The 11,156-nt window shown below is 34.2% G+C and overlaps 1 protein-coding gene across 1 annotated transcript; it reads left to right on the top strand.

Annotated features, from left to right (window-relative positions):
• The first annotated feature begins 7,480 nt into the window (after positions 1-7,480).
• LOC137627227 (homeobox-like protein HDP1) lies at positions 7,481-8,951 on the top strand. Its single transcript, XM_068358308.1, has 2 exons — positions 7,481-7,526; positions 8,098-8,951. Exons 1-2 carry the CDS (start codon positions 7,481-7,483, stop codon positions 8,949-8,951), a joined length of 900 nt encoding a protein of 299 aa, XP_068214409.1.
• The last annotated feature ends 2,205 nt before the right edge of the window (positions 8,952-11,156 follow it).

The following is an 11,156-nucleotide window of genomic DNA, read 5'->3' as shown; positions in this document are numbered from 1 at the left end:
ATATATCATTTCCTACAACGCCTATTGACGCAAAAGGCCTCGGCTAGATTTCGCCAGTCGTCTCTATCTTGACCTTATAATTCAATACTTCTCAATTCATCCTCTCCTACTTCATGCTACATAGTCCTCAGCCATGTAGGCTTATGTATCCAAAATGATATATGCAAATCAGCAAATAAGTAACTTTGTATAGAAATAAACATGAAGATTTATATTTTCAAATGATAGACTAAATTGTTATAGAATTTATCTTAGGAATTATCCATTATTGGTTAAAAACGAATTTGGCTGTTTACATTTTATTTTCACACTATCATCGTAAGATGTTTTTTGCAATAATTATCCTATTCGTTGAGTAAATAGACACATCAGTAAATGCCTGGCATTACTTTTACAAAGATTTTTATCGTTTTAAAAACCCATATATTGACGTAGAGGAGTGATATTACGGTCACCAACCCGTAAAAGATAATAATAAAGTTAGGTAAAATTACGGTCGCCTTTATTATTTTGAAATACGGCTGAGAACGATATATTTTTACGGAGAATTTTCGATTAAAATTACTGTTTTTTTAAACGGTGTAAAAGGCTAATTTAACTAAATGGTATTTTCACTGATTGCAAATAATTTCTCTGGGGATTTGTTTACATAAATTTCAGGAATACATAACACAATTTGTATCAAGTAGCTTCTGTAAACTCACATTTACTGACACGTACACAAACTAAGAGAAAAGGTAATCAAAGTTTTTAAAAATGGTGATAAAGTTTGAGTTATTATCCTAGATATTAATTGTAATTTTGGGACCTTATAATCCTTTCCAGCCATGTAGCCCTGGGTCTTTCTATTCTTCATGTGCCTTGTGGGGCCCAGTTAAAACTTTGGTGAACTAATCTCTCTTGGGGAGTGCGAAGAGCATGCCCAAAACCATCTCCATCTACCCCTCACCATGATCTTATCCCCAAATGAAGCGCATTAGAAGAGTTGGAAGATCCAGGACTGCATGGCTGAGGACTATGAAGTCTGAAGTAGGAGATTATGAATGGAGAAGTATTGATTTAAAATCTCAAGATAGAGACGACTGGCGAAATCTAAACGAGGTCCTTTTGCGTCAATAGGCGTAGGAGAAGATGAGGATAATCATAGTTAAGTCTATGACCTAGATTTTTTCCAATTCAAAATTTAAAAATCATATATACTAATCCCTTTGGGTAAAAAAAAAAAAATATGACCCTTTCAGAATAATGAACAGACTAACATTACAACCAGAGCGTTGATCAGAATGCATCTACAACGTTTAAAACGATTCCAGGAGACTAAAATTACTGCCAGAGCATCTACAACGTTTAAAACGATTCTAGAAGACTAAAATTACCACCAGATCCTTGCTCAGAATGCATCTACAACCTTTAAAGCCATTCCAGAAGACTAAAATTCCTACCAGAGCATCTACAACGTTTAAAACGATTCCACAAGACTAAAATTACAACCAGTTCCTTGCTCAGAATGTATCTACAACGTTTAAAACGATTCCACAAGACTAAAATTACAACCAGTTCCTTGCTCAGAATGTATCTACAACGTTTAAAACGATTCCACAAGACTAAAGTTACTACCAGAGCATCTACAACGTTTAAAACAATTCCACAAGACTAAAGTTACTACCAGAGCATCTACAACGTTTAAAACGATTCCACAAGACTAAAGTTACTACCAGAGCATCTACAACGTTTAAAACGATTCCAAAAGACTAAAATTACAACCAGTTCCTTGCTCAGAATGTATCTACAACGTTTAAAACGATTCCACAAGACTAAAGTTACTACCAGAGCATCTACAACGTTTAAAACAATTCCACAAGACTAAAATTACAACCAGTTCCTTGCTCAGAATGTATCTACAACGTTTAAAACGATTCCACAAGACTAAAGTTACTACCAGAGCATCTACAACGTTTAAAACAATTCCACAAGACTAAAATTACAACCAGTTCCTTGCTCAGAATGTATCTACAACGTTTAAAACGATTCCACAAGACTAAAGTTACTACCAGAGCATCTACAACGTTTAAAACAATTCCACAAGACTAAAATTACAACCAGTTCCTTGCTCAGAATGTATCTACAACGTTTAAAACGATTCCACAAGACTAAAATTACAACCAGTTCCTTGCTCAGAATGTATCTACAACGTTTAAAACGATTCCACAAGACTAAAATTACAACCAGTTCCATGCTCAGAATGTATCTACAACGTTTAAAACGATTCCACAAGACTAAAATTACAACCAGTTCCTCGCTCAGAATGTATCTACAACGTTTAAAACGATTCCACAAGACTAAAATTACAACCAGTTCCTTGCTCAGAATGTATCTACAACGTTTAAAACGATTCCACAAGACTAAAATTACAACCAGTTCCTCGCTCAGAATGTATCTACAACGTTTAAAACGATTCCACAAGACTAAAATTACAACCAGTTCCTTGCTCAGAATGTATCTACAACGTTTAAAACGATTCCACAAGACTAAAGTTACTACCAGAGCATCTACAACGTTTAAAACAATTCCACAAGACTAAAATTACAACCAGTTCCTTGCTCAGAATGTATCTACAACGTTTAAAACGATTCCACAAGACTAAAGTTACTACCAGAGCATCTACAACGTTTAAAACAATTCCACAAGACTAAAATTACAACCAGTTCCTTGCTCAGAATGTATCTACAACGTTTAAAACGATTCCACAAGACTAAAGTTACTACCAGAGCATCTACAACGTTTAAAACAATTCCACAAGACTAAAATTACAACCAGTTCCTTGCTCAGAATGTATCTACAACGTTTAAAACGATTCCACAAGACTAAAGTTACTACCAGAGCATCTACAACGTTTAAAACAATTCCACAAGACTAAAATTACAACCAGTTCCTTGCTCAGAATGTATCTACAACGTTTAAAACGATTCCACAAGACTAAAGTTACTACCAGAGCATCTACAACGTTTAAAACAATTCCACAAGACTAAAATTACAACCAGTTCCTTGCTCAGAATGTATCTACAACGTTTAAAACGATTCCACAAGACTAAAGTTACTACCAGAGCATCTACAACGTTTAAAACGATTCCAGAAGACTAAAATTACAACCAGTTCCTTGCTCAGAAACGACGACCATGTCTTTCATGTTAACCATTAGAGTATTAAGAAAAAAATACTATTTTTTTCAGAGGATAAAAAGAAAGTCACGGATAAAAGTAAATGACTACCTTTGTAGTAGGGTAATAACCTTTTGTCATGATACAAGTGAGTACTCGATCATGCTGTCGTCTTTAGCTGTTAAGAATGACAATGAAAGCTTACGCTCATATATTATTGTTATTATTATTATTATTACTTGTTAAACTACAACCCTAGTTGGAAAAGAGAAATGCTGTAAGAACAGGGGCTCCAACAGGAAAAATACCCCATTGAAGAAAGGAAACGAGGAAAAATAAAATGTAAGATCAGTAACAACATTATAATAAATATTTCCTATATAAGCTAAAAAAAACTTAAACAAAAAAAGGGGAAGAAAAATTAATAACCAGACATATCGAACATGATTTTAGTAGCACACCATTAGGTTAGAAATATATGGTGTAGGAGAAAACAGTAATATTTCTAGATGGCCGCTAAAATAGCTGCCTGAAGTTAACGTTTTGCTTAAAGGTTTAAAGGTCGCTCATGAATGGCAGAGGCAAGGGTCAGTGACATATCCCAATCAAATAGGACAATGCCCTAGAGACTGACCATATATATATATATATATATATATATATATATATATATATATACATATATATATATATATATACATATATATTTATATATATATATATATATATACATATATATTTATATATATACATATATATATATATATATATATATATGTGTGTGTGTGTGTGTGCCTGTATATATATATATATATATATATATATATATATATATATGTGTGTGTGTGTGTGTGTGTGTGTGCGCGTGTGTGTATATACATATATATATATACATATATATATGTATATATATATATATACATATATACAGTATATATATATATATATATATATATATATATATATATATATATATATATATATATAATCAACACCTAAGCCTCATCTCCACCAAAGCTAGGACCAAAGAAGGCCAGGCAATGGCTGCTAATAACTCAGCAGATAGACCTATAGGCTACCCCAAACAAAGACAGTGAGGCTGCAACGACCAAAGAAACTAACGAGTTTGAGCGGAACTCGAACCCCAGTCAGGCGTTCACCAGTCAGGGACGTTACCACATCGGCATGGTCTAGATATGTTGAAGTTAATTCTAATGTTTATAAAGCACATCATCATCATTTCCTCCAACGTCTGTTGATGCTAAAGGGCCTCGGCTAGATTTCGCCAGTCGTCTCTATCTTGAGCTTTTAAATCAATACTTCTCCATTCATCATCTCCCACTTTGCACTTTATAGTAGTCCTCAGCCATATATGGGTCTTCCAAGTCTTCTAGTGCCTTGTGGAGCCCAATTAAAATTTTTGGCGAATTAATCTCATTTGGGTAGTGCAAAGAGCATGCGCAAACCATCTCCATCTACCCCTCACCATGATCTCATCCACATATTGCACTCGAGCAATCTCTCATATGGTTTCATTTCTAGTCTAATCCTGCCATTCAACTCCCAATATTTTTTCTAAGGGCTTTATTAAAAAATCTACAAAATCTGTTGGATATTATTTCATTGTAATACCATGACTCGCGTCCATAACTGTAACACTGATCTCACTAAATTGATATATAGCCTTATTTCTATATGTAATTTCAGGCGATTTGATTTCCAAATTTAGCTTAACCAAGCTATTTTTTCATTTGTTTTATTCAATCTTTCATTAAACTCCAGTTTTAAAGACCCTACATTAGAAATCATAGTTCCTAAATCGAACCACTGGTCTATAGATACATGTAATTAGCCTAGCCATTGTCTGATTTGCTTTTCTTCAATCTTTCATTAAACTCCAGGTCTAAAGACCCTGAATTAGAAATCATAGTTCCTAAATCGACCCACTGGTCTATAGACACATGTGCTTAACCTAGCCATTGTCTGATTTATTTTTTTTCAATCTTTCATTAAACTCCAGTTCTAAAAAACCCTGTATTAGAAATCATGGCTCCTAAATCTACCCCCTTGGTCCCTCTGAGTCTAGAGGATGCTGAGCTGGAAACCTTTTTGTAGTAACAACAACAACAAATTAAGTTGCTTCCAGTCCACTACAGGACTAAGACCGCAGACGTGTCCTTATTCATATTTAAGCTTTGGCCACCTTTCATCATCACACTGGCCAGAGCATATTACCTCTAGATTTGTCATTTTTCAAAGTAATGGTCAATATTCCCTTTTGGTGGCCTGTGTGCTAACGTCCATGACTGGTGATCGCCAGACTAGGGTTCGAGTCCCGCTCAGACTCGTTAGTTCCTTTGGCTGCTGGAACCTTACTATCCCTGTGAGCTAAGGATATGGCGGTTTTGGTGGAGCCCATAGGTCTATCTACTGAGTCATCAGCAGCCATTGCCTGACCCTCTCTAGTCCTAGCTCGGGTAGAGAGGGTGCTTGGGCACTGATCACATTCATATATGGTCAGTCTGTAGGGCATTGTCTCGCTTGATAAGGCAATGTCATTGTCCCTTGACTCTGCCATTCACTTAAGCCTTTAAACCCTTTAAAACCTTTAAATAGGATTAACCCAATCACCATAGAATATTCTAAGTCACCTTCCATTAGCTTTAGTTAGAATTTGAACAGTACCACCAGCTTTACTATTAGTTCGTGCTTCTTGTTCTCTAGTCTTGGGTAGTGCCATAGCCTCTGTACCATGGTCTTCCACTGTCTTGGGTTAGAGTTCTCTAGCTTGACGGTACAGTCGGGCACACTATTCTATCTCATTTCTCTTCCTCTTGTTTTGTTAAAGGATTTATAGTACATATATGATGAGTTTATTTCAATGTTGTTGCTGTCCTTAAGATATTTTATTTCTCCTTGTTTCCTTTCCTCACTAGGCTATTTTCCCTGTTGGGGCCCCTGGGCTTATAGCATCGTGCTTTTCCAACTAGGGTTGTAGCTTAGCAATTAATAATAATAATAATAATAATAATAATAATAATAATAATAATAATAAGAGGAGCAACATCCAAACCCTTTTAGGTGTCCCTCACCAATACACTGATCACTCAAAAAGTCATTTGATTCCCTTTGCTCTCAAACTGTGGAACAATCTCCCTGAAGGTCAATGATAGTGACGCTTATTAATCATGAGACATGAATTTGTTTTTAAAATTTGGGATTTGAATATCTAAATTTCGTTCATTTATATAATCATGAATTATCTCTTTTACTTCTTATCTTTCTCCTTTTATTCACTTGAAGGTTTGAAGGCCGATCATGAATGGCAGAGGCAAGGGACAGTGACATTGCCCTATCAAGCAGGATATTGCCTAGAGACTGACCATGTTACATATGATCAGTGGCTAAGCCACCTCTCCACCCAAGCTAGGACCAAGGAGGGCCATACAATGGCTGCTGATGACTTAGCAGATAGACTTGTAGGCTCCCTGAAGCTCCCCAGCCTTAGCTCATAAGGAGGGTGATGTTGCACAGACTAAAGGAACTAACGAGTTTGAGCGGGACTCGAACCCCGTTTTGGCAATCACCAGGCAAGGACGCTACCACCAGGCCATCACAACGTTTATCGGGATTTAATTTTGTAGATGGCTGCATGCCTAGTAAATGACCTTTTCAATACCGCACAGTACTCTAGAAGTTTTATTCCAGCTGTGATCAAGTTGTGGAATGATCTTCCTAATCGGGTATTGGAATCAGTAGAACTTCAAAAGTTCAAAATTGCAGCAAATGTTTTTATGTTGAACAGGCTAACATAAGTCTTTTTATAGTTATATATGAATTATCTGTTTTAATATTGTTAATGTTTTTTTTTTAGATATCTTAGTTTAAATTTTTTATTACTTATATCGTTTATTTCCTCGTTTCCTTTCCGCACTGGGGTATTTTTCCTTGTTGAAGACCCTGGTATTATAGCATCTTGCTTTTCCAACTAGGGTTGCAGCTGGGCTAGTAGTAATAATAATGATAACAAGGAGTTTCCACAAGAGTGTGCAAATTTTCAAAAAATTCTGAAAGAAATTGATAAACTCTTTTTGCGTTTTCCTTTAATTTAGAATATAAAACTAAAAACATCAAGGTTTCTGACACTTAATTTATTGATGGTAGATATTCATTTTATTCAAATTATGACAATTATAGAGGTAAATCTAACATTATAAATTTGAATACTTTTCTAAAAAGATCACTCTTTTTAAGCTCGTGCAAACTGGACATCAGTGAAATGAATTATACAAAATTACACTCAATAATAAAAGTGGTATATAATGAATCAAATATCATACTTTAAATACCTGAAATTAATAGTTCAAGGTGAGGAAATATTAAGAAATCTACAGATTTTACTAATCAAAACATATTGAGTTTTACTACCAGAATCTATTTCCTATAATTAATTGGCAGATGCTCGTTGACACTGAAATATAATTGTGGGTATCATATGTATATCAGTATTGTTGAAAAGAACAAACATATATGATCATGATAATGATGATATATTTATGATTACAAGATCCACATCTGAGGATGTTATCTTCATTGTAGATTCTACACATAATAGAACTAAGTTGGATAATTTGTTATCTTCATTGTAGGATCAACACATAATGGAACCAAGTTGGATAGCATGTTATCTTCATTGTAGATTCTACATGTAATGGAACTAAGTTGGATGTTATCTTCATTGTAGATTCTACACATAATGGAACTAAGTTGGATAAAATGTTATCTTCAATGTAAATTCTATACATAATGGAACTAAGTTTGAAAACATAAAATCTTCATTGTAGATTCTACACATAATGGAACTCAGTTGAGTGTTATCTTCATTATAGATTCTACACATAATGGAACTCAGTTGGATAAAATGTTATCTTCATTGTAGATTCTACACATAATGGAACTAAGTTGGATGTTATCTTCAATGTAAATTCTACACATAATGGAACTCAGTTGAGTGTTATCTTCATTGTAGATTATACACATAATGAAACTAAGTTGAATGTCATCTTCAATGTAAATTCTATGCATAATGGAACTAAGTTGGATGTTATCTTCAATGTAAATTCTACACATAATGGAACTAAGTTGGATGTTATCTTCAATGTAAATTCTACACATAATGGAACTCAGTTGAGTGTTATCTTCATTGTAGATTATACACATAATGAAACTAAGTTGAATGTCATCTTCAATGTAAATTCTATGCATAATGGAACTAAGTTGAATGTCATCTTCAATGTAAATTCTACACATAATGGAACTAAGTTGGATGTTATCTTCAATGTAAATTCTACACATAATGGAACTCAGTTGAGTGTTATCTTCATTGTAGATTATACACATAATGAAACTAAGTTGAATGTCATCTTCAATGTAAATTCTATGCATAATGGAACTAAGTTGGATGTTATCTTCAATGTAAATTCTACACATAATGGAACTCAGTTGAGTGTTATCTTCATTGTAGATTATACACATAATGAAACTAAGTTGAATGTCATCTTCAATGTAAATTCTATGCATAATGGAACTAAGTTGAATGTCATCTTCAATGTAAATTCTACACATAATGGAACTAAGTTGGATGTTATCTTCAATGTGAATTCTACACATAATGGAACTCAGTTGAGTGTTATCTTCATTGTAGATTATACACATAATGAAACTAAGTTGAATGTCATCTTCATTGTAGATTATACAAATAATGGACCTCAGTTGGATGTTACTTCATTGTAGATTCTACACATAATGGAACTAAGTTGGATGTTATCTTCAATGTAAATTCTATGCATAATGGAACTAAGTTGGATAAAATGTTATATTCATTGTAGATTCTACACATAATGGAACTAAGTTGGATGTTATCTTCAATGTAAATTCTATGCATAATGGAACTAAGTTGGATAAAATGTTATATTCATTGTAGATTCTACACATAATGGAACTAAGTTGGATGTCATCTTCAATGTAAATTCTACACATAATGGAATTAAGTTTGATAACATGTTATCTTCATTGTAGATTCTACACATAATGGAACTAAGTTGAATGCCATCTTCATTGTAGATTATACACATAATGGAACTAAGTTGGATAATTTGTTATCTTCATCGTATGATCTACACATAATGGAACTCAGTTGGATGTTATCTTCATTGTGGATTATACACATAATGGAACTCAGTTGGATAATTTGTTATCTTCATCGTATGATCTACACATAATGGAACTAAGTTGGATGTTATCTTCATTGTGGATTATACACATAATGGAACTCAGTTGGATGTTATCTTCATTGTAGATTCTACACATAATGGAACTAAGTTGGATGTTATCTTCATTGTGGATTATACACATAATGGAACTAAGTTGGATAATTTGTTATCTTCATCGTATGATCTACACATAATGGAACTAAGTTGGATGTTATCTTCATTGTGGATTATACACATAATGGAACTCAGTTGGATAATTTGTTATCTTCATCGTATGATCTACACATAATGGAACTAAGTTGGATGTTATCTTCATTGTGGATTATACACATAATGGAACTCAGTTGGATGTTATCTTCATTGTAGATTCTACACATAATGGAACTAAGTTGGATGTTATCTTCATTGTGGATTTTACACATAATGGAACCAAGTTGGATGTTATCTTCATTGTAGATTATACACACAATGGAACTAAGTTGGATGTTATCTTCATTGTGGATTCTACATATAATGGAACTAAGTTGAATGTCATCTTCATTGTAGATTCTACACATAATGAAACTAAGTTGGATGTTATTTTCATTGTAGATTATACACATAATGGAACTCAGTTGGGTGTTATCTTCATTGTGGATTCTACACTTAATGGAACTAAGTTGGATAATTTGTTATCTTCATCGTTAGATCTACACATAATGGAACTCAGTTGGATGTTATCTTCATTGTAGATTCTACACATAAAGGAACGAAGTAACATTACGGCCCAAATACTCAAAACATTATAGCAAAACTGGAAAAGGATCATGAACGTTTATGTTAAGGAGAAGTAACTTACATAGACTGCTATTCAATTACAGTATTATGTAAATAGATTTCATAAAATTATTGAGACAAGAGGTATGAGACGTTCAAAATCTACGAAGCTTATCAAGGGTTTCAACGGAAGTGAGTATATATGTTACGGTCATTTTGGAAAATTGGCCATTTTACAAAATGCCCGGCCATTATGGTAAAAGACCCAATTCGTGGTCACTTTGCAAAATGACTTAAATATCTCGACATTTTGCAAAAGGGCCAAGATTTTGGTCCATTTACAAAATCATCAGTATCATTGTTGGTAGGGTTACAAAATGTCCAGTCTGGTATGCCTGAAATTCATCATTCACACCTATACCTCACAAGCACACTCATACAAATGTAAAGTTATGTCCTCTACGTCTGCTATCAGACCACCTTCCAAGATGATATAATACTGGTCTCCACCTGCGTTATTTGGCTCGTTTGGGTACCAAGGTAAGAGAGAAGTGATAACCTGTCCATCCATGTCGTACCAAGTGTTTAGATCGGCACTGGTTCGGTACATTCCCATATGAAAGATTGAAACACCAGAAATGGTAGTTAGAAGAGCCCCGTATGTATAATCAGGGGGATAAAACAAACGTCCACCCATATCTTCGCATTCTGATCTACAATTTGTCCAGGTGTATTTATTGGAGGTCATTTTCACTTGTTGGTTGTTTGGGCGAGAACTAAAATACGTTTTTAACGTAGGCGATCCATCCACAATTATGGGCAGAGTAGTTAAGGGGTCTAGAAGGCTGCAGATTTGAGTCGCAGTGTCCCAAGTCAGGAGCCAACATCCACGTCTGAGGCAAAGGGCAGCACAGCTAAGAATTAGGAAGAGAATATATCTTGATAAATATGATCATTTGTTTACAAGAGA

This window comes from Palaemon carinicauda, chromosome 35 (assembly GCF_036898095.1).
Source record: "Palaemon carinicauda isolate YSFRI2023 chromosome 35, ASM3689809v2, whole genome shotgun sequence".
NCBI classification, from domain to species: Eukaryota; Metazoa; Arthropoda; class Malacostraca; order Decapoda; family Palaemonidae; genus Palaemon; species Palaemon carinicauda.
Note: the sequence above shows the minus strand (reverse complement) of the source record. Positions and strands in the feature narration are given on the sequence as shown.